The 12726-nt window shown below is 32.4% G+C and overlaps 1 protein-coding gene and 1 long non-coding RNA gene across 2 annotated transcripts; one reads left to right on the top strand and one right to left on the bottom strand.

The window, feature by feature from the left end:
• Positions 1-421: 421 nt before the first annotated feature.
• Positions 422-2262, top strand: LOC107933352 (ankyrin repeat-containing protein ITN1). Its single transcript, XM_016865535.2, has 3 exons — positions 422-918; positions 1012-1532; positions 1644-2262. The coding sequence occupies exons 1-3, from the start codon at positions 429-431 to the stop codon at positions 2193-2195; spliced, it is 1563 nt and encodes a 520-aa protein (XP_016721024.1). The 5' UTR covers positions 422-428; the 3' UTR covers positions 2196-2262.
• A 6311-nt stretch (positions 2263-8573) lies between these two features.
• LOC107933365 (uncharacterized) lies at positions 8574-10313 on the bottom strand. The gene is made up of 4 exons (XR_001693600.2): positions 9804-10313; positions 9664-9728; positions 9301-9566; positions 8574-8734 (listed from the first exon to the last, which is right to left on the bottom strand). It is a non-coding gene; the product is annotated as an uncharacterized lncRNA (long non-coding RNA).
• Between the last annotated feature and the right edge of the window lie 2413 nt (positions 10314-12726).

The following is a 12726-nucleotide window of genomic DNA, read 5'->3' on the forward strand; positions in this document are numbered from 1 at the left end:
AATTCTTATTGCTTTCCAAAACTCAAGTGATTTACAATGAAGGGAGAGGCCTCTATTTATAGTGGAGCCTCCCCAAATCTAACGGTACAGATCAATTACATCAACGGTTAAGATCAAAGGATATCTACAAATTAAATCTCCAAGATTACAAAATCATATCTTCTAAGATTGTATCATATCTAAGATTGCAATTATATTTAAGATTGTATCATATCTAAGATTACATATCATTGAAGATTATATTTCCATACGAGTCAAGTTTGTAGATGGACCTTAAATCTTTTCAAGTAATGGGCCATTCCGATCGGGCCAAATTATAATTGTAATTCTGGACTGAACTTGGACTTTATTTTTTTTTTGGTTTATTATTTTAAATACTGAAATGGGCCGGGCAAAATTGAGTGTCTACGTTGATTTTTTACATTACTATGATAAGAGGAGAAAAAAGATCAGATTTTGTCGAACAAATTCTCAGTAAGGATCGGTCACTGCTAACCCAAACGAATGCTAAAGGTCAAACTCCTTTGCACGTTGCAGCAAGTAATGGACATTCTGCTATTGTGAAACTTCTAATCAGGTATTGCGCAAGAGCTAGAGATGGAGATTTAGAGAATCTGGGAATGGATCAACTAAATGCAGTGAGGGATATGCTAAGGATTAGGGATCAGGAATTCAACATGGCTTTACATGAAGAAGCAGCAGGGTGTGGCAATGTTGAAGTGGTGAAAGCATTGTTGGAGTTTGAAGACCCTGATTTTCAGTATTCTGCCAACAAAAAACAGGAGACTCCACTTTACATAGCAGCTAGGAAGAGAGGATCTGGGCGCTTGTTGACTCTATTATTAGATAAATCGGAAGCTCATGGTGGCCCCCACGGTAGAACAGTTTTGCATGCAGCACTTATGGCTGGAGATGCAGGTATGTTGTTGAGTTAGTTCCAATTTTTTTTAAAAAAATTTTGAAATAAATAAAGAACAGGTCTATTGACATTTTTTTTTTGCTTGGATTTAGAGGCAATAAGGGTAATATTAGAGGAGAAGGGGAATTTGACAAAGGAAAGAGATGAAGATGGGCACACCCCTCTTCATTATGCTGCACACTTGGGTTCTAGATTATCAGTTGTGGAAGAAGTGTTAAAAAGGGATGTATCAGCTGCCTATATAGGTGATAAAAAGAGGGGGATGACACCCCTTCTTATGGCAGCCAGGCAAGGCTATCTTGGAACAGTTTCAAAGATTCTCTCTATATGTCCAGATTGTTGTGAAAAAGTGGACAACAAAGGTTTGACTTTATTTCATTATCTGGCTTTTAGAGGCTTTCCCTATCCATCAGAGCTTTCTCTTTTCAAGTGTGGTGGTATTGAGATTTCTTTTGTCAAGCCTAGTGGTATTGCGATTTCTTTTGTCAAGAATGGTGGTATTGAGACTGTATATGGATCACTCAGAAATCTAATGAATTTGGAAGGTGCTTTTGGAATGACACCTCAAGAAGTTTATTATGCACTTCGATCTAATAAACAACATCAGAAACAGGTGTGTGTATATATTGCATTTCCATGGCTATGGTTTTATTAATATCTAATTTTTGAATTAACATATTTAGTAAATCTTTAATACAATCGGCTAATGTGGGTGGCATGGCAGACGCAAATCAATGAATTCTTGGAAGAAATTCAGAATGATCAAGTGGCGGAGAAACCAGTTTGTCCCAATCTCTTGCCAACTATCTCTGCAGAAAGCTTGGAGAAGACAAGAGATGCTCATTTAGTAGTGGCAGCACTTATAGCCACCATTGCATTTGCAGCGGCAATAACTGTTCCCGGTGGTTTGAATAGTGAAAAAGGGTCAGAGCAAGGCACTCCCGTTTTGATTGATGAGGTAGCCTTTAAAGCATTTGTTATAACAAATGCATTGGCCTTTATTTTCTCTGTTTCTGCCCTCTTCATCTACTTTAGGGTTATGGATAATATATTATCAGGATTTAAATTTTGGCGTGAAACATTTTTATATCGAACTCGAGCTATTTCTGGGCTTCTTGGCTATGCAACGGTTGCGATGATGATTGCTTTCAGCACAGGCAGTTATGTAGTCTTAAAACCTTCCTACGGACTTGCCATTGTTTCATATCTCATCTGCCCTGCCTTTTTTCTCTCTGTGTTGCTAATTTTGAATATTGCATATCTATGTAACATATAAATATGATAATATTACTTTATCATGGATTAATATTCTTCCAATTCCTAGTGTCAATGTTACCTCTTTGAAGAAATATTACTTTAAATTTTTTTTTTGAGATATATCTAACTCATCAATATTAATAATCTTCATTTAATTGAAATCAATGTTATTAGTTGATAGATACATATTTTCAAAAAGATTAAAAAGAAACCACAATTTGTGTAAGGTAAGATTTATTACATATAGAAAATAATAAAGATGTTGCAACTAATTTTCCATTATAATTAAAAATTAGTTTGATGAACCATTAAAAAATATGAGAATTTTAGGTTTGCTACTCATCTTTGTTGACTAGGTATGATCAAACACCTATAAAATCATTCTTTAAAAAGAAAGTTTTAATTTAAAAAAAAAAAAATTAATTTTGGGTCTTGAGAGTTGGTTTGAAAGGAAGGTTTTAGTGCTCTTAAAATGCCTAAAATTGATAGCTTGTTAAATGTGTTTGTAAATTAAAATTTATATCTTAGTATTTAATTAAAATACAAATTTTTGATAAATTAAAAATAAATATATTAAAGATGTCCAGATTGTAGTGAAAAATTGGAAAAAAGAGGTTTGAATTTACTTCATTATTTGGCTTTTAGAGACCGTTCCTACAATTAAGTCATTCTCTTTTCATGCCTGGTGATACTATGACTGCATATGGATCAATAAGAAATCTAATGAAGTTGAAAGGTGACTTTGGATTTACAGCAGCAAGAACTCTACCTGGTTGTTTGAATAGTGAAAAAGGGTCAGAGCAGGACACTCTGATCCTTTTCTGATTGATGAGGCAGCCTTCAACAAATGCATTGGCCTTTATTCTCTGTTTCTGGCCTCTCCACCCAGTTTGGGATTCTGGATCTTCTTTTATGTTTCTAATCTCCTTGATTGTGCAATAGTTGTGATGGTGATTGCTTTTAGCACAAGTTGTTATATGGTTTTAAAACCTTCCCATAGACTTGGTATCGATTCATGTTTCATTTGCCCTGCCTTTTTTATTTGTTATTACATACAACAATACCTAGCTTTCGTGAAGATGTTGTACTAAAAAGTACTCATATTGTGTGAAAGACCAAAAAAAGAAGAGCTCAAGGAGGCCCTCATGGTAGAACAACTTTGCATGCAGCCAGCAGTTACGGCTGTAGATGCAACTTCATTCCCCCCCCCCAAAAAAAAAAAAAATCTCCGTATTAAACCAAAGGTCCATGTGATTCCAACTGTTAAGCACCATAGGAAGTGTCGAAATATATAGGAAGTAAAAAGAATTTTAGACATAATAATAAATTTAACTAATTTAGCTAATTAAATTTAATTTATAATTTTTTAAAAAGAATCAAATTTAATCATTCACTTTAAAAAATTATTTAATTATTATTACTTTCCATTCCTATGATAAAAAGAGAAACGTATCAGATTTTATGGAACAAATTCTCAGCAAGTGTCCGTCACTGCTGCTCCAAACGAATGCTAAAGGTCGAACTCCTTCGCACGTTGCAGCAAGGTATGGACATTCTGCTATTGTGAAACTTCTAATCAAGTCTTGCGCAAAAGCTAGAGATGGAGATTCTAAAGTCTAAATCGAAAGATAGTCTTAAATAAACGAATAAAAATATAACCACATCTTTAATTAAATGACAATTAGAATAAATAAATGTAGTCAAAATAATATAATGAGTTTGATTCGTTGTGACAAATTTCTATTAATTTCCCATTTTAACATTTTATGTTTGATTTCAATAGAGTAAAAATAATTAGGTGTTTTAATGACCCATTAGGTCAATCAAGACTTCGGGCCAAGAAATTTGAAGAATGACCCCGATGTAGCGACATCCATTAGTGGTATCGTAACACTGATTTAGTAGTGGTAGCACTTATAGCCACCGTCGCATTTGCAGTAGCAATAACCGTAACTGGTGGTTTGAATACTGAAAAACTGTCAGAGCACGGCACTCTTTTTCTGATTGATGAGGCAGCCTTTAAAGCATTTGTTGTAACAAATGCATTGGCCTTTATTCTTTCTATTTTGGCTCTCTCCATCCACTTTGGGATTCTGGATCCTCTTTTATCAAAATTAATTTTTTTGGGATATTAATATAATCTTATATTGAAATTAGTCTGTTGCTAATCTCCTTGGCCGTGCAATGTTTGCAATGGTGATTGCTTTTAGCACAAACAGTTATGTTTTAAACCATCACATGAACTTGCCATTACTTCATGTTTCATCTACCCTGGCTTTTTTGTTTGTTATTATGTACAACAATCCCTAACTTTCGTTAAGAGGTTGTTGTAGTGATGATAACTAATTTCATAAATAATATAATGAGTTTCATCTGCTATAATTCGTTGTGACAAATTAAGTTCTTTTCTGTAATTAATAAGTTTATTTTTAAGTAATTTGATTACATTTCTATTAATTTCCCATTTTAGTGTTTTATGTTCGATTTCAATAAAATAAGCATTTTTACATGATTAGGTTTTTTAATGACCCGTTAGACAAATTAGAGCCTAAGAAACGACTAATGGATTAATTGAGTGTGTAGGACACTATTTCAGGCCGAGAAATTTGAAGAACGATCCCAATGTCACAATATCCATATTAGTAGTGTTGTGACAACCAACTTCGAAGGTCAGAATGGGGATGCAAAGACTATAGTGTCGCGAAAATGAACTTTGAACGCAAGCTAGGAGAGTAAACTCGACGATGTCGTGACACCCAACTTCGAGGCCAAAGAAGTCTCATTCGATGTCTGATGTCTTGACATCAGTCCTATGGTGTCATGACACTGATTCAACGAGGGCAAAATTACAACCGAAGGTGTTTTCATATGCACAACTCATCCTAACCCGTTTAATCACTTGCATTTGGTCTAATATGATCATAAAATACCACAACTATAAATAGAAAAGTTTAAGGTTTAATTAGGGTTTTATTCCCTTAGTTAAATTTTAGTTTTCTAGTTTTAGGTTTCGTTGGATTGGGAATTTGCTGTAAACTTCTATTTTAGATTCAATTTTAATTCAAGTTTCAATTTCTTCATCAATCTTTAGTTTTTCTTTTGCATTGGCTTTCAATCGATGTTTCCTCAACGACTATTGATGGGTTTTCGCCTTCCAAGCGCAATCGACATATTAACGCATCAAAATTATATTTTTCCCTCTTTCTAGTTTGCTATTTGTTTTAATGTCCGGATTGAATTTAGGGAAAATTGTATTTAAACTCATGACGACCTAAACTTGTAGGAAAATTAACGACTAGATGTGGAATTAATTAACTGAGGAATTAAGGTTTTTCTTAGAATTAGATGGATTAAATTATGTATAATAAAATTTTATGATTGACAACCCTATAAAGTTATTTAGGTAAATGAGGTCGAAAAAATAGTTTATCGAGTATCTCTTAATTTAACTTGATTTAAACTGTGAGGTTGAAAGATAAGTAGTTTCTGTCAATTAGTTGATTTAATTACAGTCTGAAAGGTAATAACTAAGTTAATTATTTGCTAATTCATCAAAACCCGAATTGTGAGGTTAATTATGAACACTAATGTGAGTTAACCTTTTGTCTTTTATTGAGTGAATTTCAATTGTTAGTTTAGTTTTCATTAATTTACGATAGTGTTATTAAATTTTATTTAGATTTTTCGTATTATAATTTTAGATTATTACTATTCAGACCTGTTAAAGTAGAAATTAGTCTCTAGTTTTTTAATCCAGCCTCCTTTGGTACTATCCTCGGAATACTTCCATGTTCCGCTGTAACTTTTATATTACAATCTGACCTGTATATTTACGAACATAAATATTATTTCATATCTTTTATTTGCAATATTTCCAACCCCTATATTTGCATGTCGAGGCGAGCAATCAAAATTCCACCAACTCGTCCTTAGAAGTAATAAATATATTACATAAATTTTTTTACTTACATGGTAAGTGGGTCATAATTTTTTTTTGATTTTTTTCAAAATATTTATTGAAGCAAATTTACTGATTAATCTTTCGTATTCTGTAAGCCCATTAAGAGGTAAACGCTTAAGTATATAGAAAATATATAAAGCATACTAAGTATGTTAGAGCATTATTTAGTTTTTTTTTTGTAAACATTTACATAAATTTTTCACTTACATTATAAATGTGTCATAATTTAATCATATATAAATTTAAAAATGATAGTTTTTTTTTTGGTACATCAAAAAGGATAATACCATAACTAGACTAGGCGAGGCCAAGTCATTCTAGAGCATTATCATGTAGCTTTTGAAGAATTTCATCAGGGGGTTGCATGCCCAAAGGCCTTAAAAATGTCATTACTTCCAATCCATCGGCTACTCAATTATCCTTTTTGGATACATGATGTGTCACCCTAATCATCCAAGTCCGTTGAATAATTTCTTTAATACTAACAATTTAGTAATTTTATGATCTTTAACAACCTTGTTTCCCCGCATTATATAATTTTAATTAATATTTTATAATTAAAATAAAAAAATTATGTATTCAAATTAATCCAAATTTACCTAACCTTTGAATTAGATTGATAAACTACATTTAGATAAATCTATTTATAACAACTTAATTTTTTATTTAAATATATATATAATTCAATAACAACCCAATTTTTATTTAAATTTAAATATAATTGAATCTTATAATATTTGTAATTAATATAGAGTAGTAAACTATTCTTAGTCATGAATTAATTTCTTCCACCTATACTTGCCTGCAAAACCAAAGACAATGAGATAAACAAAAAAAAAAAGAAAAAAAAAAGAAAAGAAAAGTCAAGAATGAAGAAATCCTAGCCTTGATTTATGGTTTCATTAATTCCACTTTTGGCCCAGAACATGAAAATAAAGACAAAAAGTTGTTCAATTCTTGATTGAGTCTCAGTTGTTCTTGACATTGTTGCCGGTATAAGAAGACATGGTTTCGAGTGCGCTGAAGTGTATTATCCTCTTATTTAAGGTTGGAGAGAGAGAAAAAAATAAGTTGTTCAATTGAAGTAAGGGATCATTAGTTATAATGGGAAAGAAATTTGTGAAAATATTGTTTTGAGTGGTTTAGGTCCTTGTGCTCTTTAAAAATTTGAAATTTAGTTCTTATATTTTTATTTCAAGGAATTTAGTCATCTTATTTTTCAGATTTCAAAAATCAAGTCTAATTGAGTGTGTAGGACACCATTTCAGGCCAAGAAATTTGAAGAATGACCCCAATGTCACGACATCCATTAGTAGTGGCATGACAACCAACTTCGAAGGTCAGAATGGGGATGCAAAGACGACAGTGTAGCAAAAATGAACTTCGAATGCAAGCTAGGAGAGTAAAATCGATGATGTCGTGACACCCAACTTCGAGGCCAAAGAAGTCTCATTTGATGTCTGATGTCTGATGTCTTGACATCAATCCTATGGTGTCGCGACACTGATTCAACGAAGGCAAAATTACAACCGAAGGTGTTTTCATATGCACAGCTCATCTTAATCCATTTAATCACTTGCATTTGATCTAATATGATCATAAAATACTAGAACTATAAACAGAAAAGTTTAAGGTTTAATTGGGGTTTTATTCCCTTAATTTTTAATTTTTTACTTTTAGGTTTTGTTGGATTGGGAATTTGTTGTTAACTTCTTCATCAATATTTAGTTTTTCTTTTGCATTGGCTTTCAATCGATGTTTCCTCAACGACTATTAACAGGTTTTCGTCTTCCAAGACAATCAACATATCAAGGAATCAAAGTTATCTTTTCCCCTTTTTTTTAGTTTGCTATTTGTTTTAATGCCTAAATTGAATTTAGGGAAAATTGTATTTAGACTCATGAGGAGCTAAACATGTAGGAAGATTAACGATGGGAGGTGGAATTAATTAAATGAGAAATTAGAGTTTTCTTTAGAATTAGTTGAATTAAATTATGTGTAATTAAACCCTAATATTGACAATCCTAGTAAGTTATTTAGGTAAATGAGGTCGAAAGAATACTTTATCGAGAATCTCTTAATTTAACTTGATTTAAACGCGAGGTCGAAAAATAAATAGTTTCTGTCGATTAGTTGATCTAGTTACATGTAACACCCTAAACCCGGCCTAGACGTTATAGCTGAATTTGGCGATGTCATAGGATAGTGTGTTCGAAAACTAAATTATTACAATAAAATCATTTCCATGTTATTACCTATCTTTATCTCTTATTAGTTCTAAAGGAAATTGTTTTACTTATTTAAAACATTTGCTTTAAAACGTTTCTCATTGCGGAAGCTTTTAAAACAAAGCAGTTTAAGTAATCGTGAGTTTAGAAAATACGTTAGCTTTTGAAAACCAAACTTCCTACGACTAGCAGTTATAATTCCACAAAAAAAATAAAAACCAAATTTAAGAAAAAGTCCCAAGAGTCTTCAAATTACATCCCAATAACAATAAAATCATAAAACAAAAACTAAAAAAAAACGTAAAGTCTAGAAACTGTGGTAACCGTCGAGTCCTCCGCCGTACCAATCTATCTAGGTCTGGGGATTACCTGGGCACATTAAACAGAGAGGGGTGAGTTTACGTAAACTCAGTGTGTAATCCCATAGAAAATAAACAATAGTAGACATAGTGCATAGTCAAATACAGTTTTGGGCCTAAGCACCTTTCAGTATCAGTAATAGTTTGGGCCTTAGCCCATCTCAATACAGTATCAAATATGCAGTAGGGCCTTAGCCCATCACAGTATCAGTATGCATTAGGGTCTTAGCCCATCACAGTATCAGTAGTAGTCATGCAATATTCAGTAACAAAGTCCTACCCAATCAGCCTCTACACACCATCTCCATCCAACCCTACACTCCATGTGGGGATATAATCAACCTACCCATCCCTTTGCAGCTGAGCTACCAGTATATTAGGCTTAAGAGCCTTTTAGTACACTTCCTCCAAATATAATCAACCCAACCCCATGCAATGCAACATACAAATCATGACATGATATCTCATGATATCAGTACATATAACCAGTTCAGTATACATGCATACCATCATCATGCTCAATATATATAAATCAAATAGTTAGTTCACACAATTAGGGGTCTAAGTGATGCTTACCGACCCTACAGTAGGTTCACAGTTGACTTGGACGACCCGTGCAACCTTAGCAATCAATTAAGTGAAAATGGGCTCACACGCCCATGTGGCCTACCCATGTGGGCCTACATGCCCGTGTGGCCCGTAGATCCAATTTGGCCTTGGCTATCACAGTCGTGTCTTACATGTACGACCTGGTCTCGTCGATCGCACAGCCATGTTTTCTACGTTTCGGGTACACACCTGTATCGTTTTAGACGTAAAAGCAACTCCAAGCAATTCCCAACCTAAAATTGATCAATATTTCACTCCATTAATACTTAAACAATCGAATTGAACTAAACCCAAAATGGGGTATTCATCTATCGAATGAAAAACCATTACCTTAGATCGAACAACAAAGTCTCTTCACCACCACGACACCGATCGAATAACTTCAGCCCTTTAACCTTTTCCAAACACAAAAAAATCCCATTAACCACTATCCATAACCTAAAACGAAAAATGGTACTCACCACACTTACCGATAATGCACGAAAAAGTGGCGAAGAACGAGACTTGAAACAACGATAGTAGGGAAAATAAAACAAAAATGAAAACAACAGTAAGAATGGGGAAAGAATTCGACAAAGAACAGAGAAGAAGAGAAAGAAAGAAGAAGAAAAAAATGAAAAAAGAAGAAGTGGAGGAGAAGATGATCAGTTTTTTTTCTACAGAGAGAATTTTTGAGAAACTGTTTTACTTAAATCCCACTACCTACCCTATCTCAATCCCTTAATTTTCTCTCTCAACTCCCACTACACATCCACTACTCAGAATCCCAGTTTAACACAACTCTGGCCGAACTTTAAGCAAAATTACTACTCCTTGCCATCGCAGAGAATCAAACACAAGTCCTCCAACACACCAACACTCCACTTAACCACTAGAGTAGCTGGCCTATTCTAATATAGTTTTGCAAACAATTAAATAAAAGCTTACTGAACAAGAGTAAGACTTAACTTAGAAAAATTTCAAAATTTGCCAAAGGCATGGCTTGAACTTAGGACCTCCCACATACCCCCAAAACACTTAGCCAATAAAGCAGACATATATTTGTATTACACATTCACAAAAATGAATATAGAAATTTTGGGGCGTTACATTACAGGTCGAAAAGTAATAACTAGGTTAATTATTAACTAATCCATCAAAACCCGAATTCTGAAGTTAATTATGAACACTGACGTGAGTTAATTTTTTGTCTTTAACTAAGTGAATTTCAATTGTTAAATTAGTTTTCTTTAATTTATGATAGTGTTATTACTTAATTTTATTTAGATTTTTCATACTATAATTTTAGATTATTACTGTTTAGACCTGTTAGCGTAGAAATTAATATCTACTTTAATCTAACCTCTTTTGATATGATCCTTCAAATACTTCTGTGTTCCATTGTAACTTTTATGTTTTAACTTGACTTATATATTTAGATATATTTTATTTGTAGTATTTCCAGCCCTAACATTTACACGTTGAGGCGAGCAATCAAAATTCCAACAACTCGTTTTTTGGATATTATAAATATCAATATTTTAAATAAATGTAGCCAAACTAAGATCCAACAACTCGTCCTTGAAGTAATAAGTATTAATATTTTGATATTTTTGTCTTTTTCATAAAAAAATTATAAAATATATAAGCAATTTGAATTTAAGTCACCATGACTTCAACAATATTAAATTTGTCGTTTCTTAATATTATTTATGTTTTATAAATATTTACATAATTTTTTTTTACTTATATGGAAAGTGGGTCATAATTTTTTTTTTTGGTTTTCCAAAATATTCATTGAAGCAAGCCTAGTGATTAATCTTTCGCATTCTGTAAAACTATTAAGAGCTAAACGCTTAAATATATATATATAATATAAAGCATACTAATCAGTATGTCTTAATTTTATCATTTCAATCATAGCATTATTTAATTTTTTTTCATAAACATTTACATAATGTAACGCCCTAATTTTCGGGAATTCTTTGAATGTTGGCATAGGTTTAATTATGTTAGTGGGCCTCTAGAAGGCCCAAGCTTAAGATAGAACCCGACAATTTTAGTTAACTTTTGTTCCATAAGAAAAAGGGAGTGAAATTATGAAATAGGACCTATGTGAAAATGTTTGAAAATGCTATAGGCTAAATTGAAGTGACCAAATAAATAGGAGTGCAAAATAGGAGGATTTGCAAGACAAACCTCCCATTTTACATGAAGTGGCCAGCCATCATGTTGTTGTTGACAAAATGTGCACTTTGATATCCATAATTTATGGTACAAATTGATACAAATTGATAATAGGTTAGGTAAATGTTCCATGATAATGGATTAGGTAAATGTTTCATGATAATGTGTTAGGTAAATGTTTCATGATAATGGTTTAGGTAAATGTTTCATGATAAGAATTTCATGTCTTTTGTATTAAAGAATTAAATGGATGAAATATGAAGTTTTATTAAAAGAAAAAGGGGTGAAAAGAATAAAGTTTTGTCCATCTTTGTTCATCATAGCTGAAAGTTAGAGAAGAGAAAGGAGAGGAGAAAGCTCTTGAGTATTCGGTCATTAGGAGGAGGAAAATTGAAGGTAAGTTCTTGGTACCTTGCTTCTATTTTGAGGTTCATGAGTTCTTCTAGATTCTACCTTAACTCTTGAAGTATATTTTGATTTTTAGTTGTGTTGTGAGCATTTAGTCATGAATTAAAATGAAGGAAATGGTTGTTGTTTCATGTTCTTTTGATGAAAAATGGAAGATAGGTGAAGTTGAGCCAAACAAATGAGCATGCATGTGCCTTAGATGTTAAAGGGAAAAAAATCAGCTAACATTTTGTGCTTTAAAATGATGAAATGGAGATTATTCTTAAGTAAAATCATAGTTATGTGATGATTGATTGGTGATATACATGTTTAAATAACATGCATGCAAGGTATGTGTGAAAGAGTGATTTGGTAATAAATCTGCTTGGGACAGCAGCAGTAATGTGACTTTGGAAAATCACCATAAATTGTGGGAGATAAATTAGAAGCTGAATAAATTATTTAATTAAATCTTATTGAGTCTAGTTTCTAATGAAATAAACAAGAACATATTTTGAATTCTGTACAATGAGAAATTTGATTCGTAATGAAGAGTGGTCAGATTAGTCAAACAGTGAAACATGAGAAACTTTGAGAAAAATCTGGTATTGATTGGCTAAACCAAAAATTCTGAAAATTTTATGGACAGAAGATATATGAGTCTATTTTCAGGTAAAATTAACGGAACTTGATTTGGAGTTTCGTAGCTCCAGTTATAAATAATTTAGTGATTGTTGCTCAGGAAGACAGCTTGCAGTGAAATTATGATTATGTGGTAAACATTGACAAAAATTTGTTAATGAGTTGCTTATTGATTTCTTATAAGCTTACTATGATCTG

This window comes from Gossypium hirsutum, chromosome A04 (genome assembly GCF_007990345.1).
Source record: "Gossypium hirsutum isolate 1008001.06 chromosome A04, Gossypium_hirsutum_v2.1, whole genome shotgun sequence".
Classification (NCBI taxonomy): domain Eukaryota; kingdom Viridiplantae; phylum Streptophyta; class Magnoliopsida; order Malvales; family Malvaceae; genus Gossypium; species Gossypium hirsutum.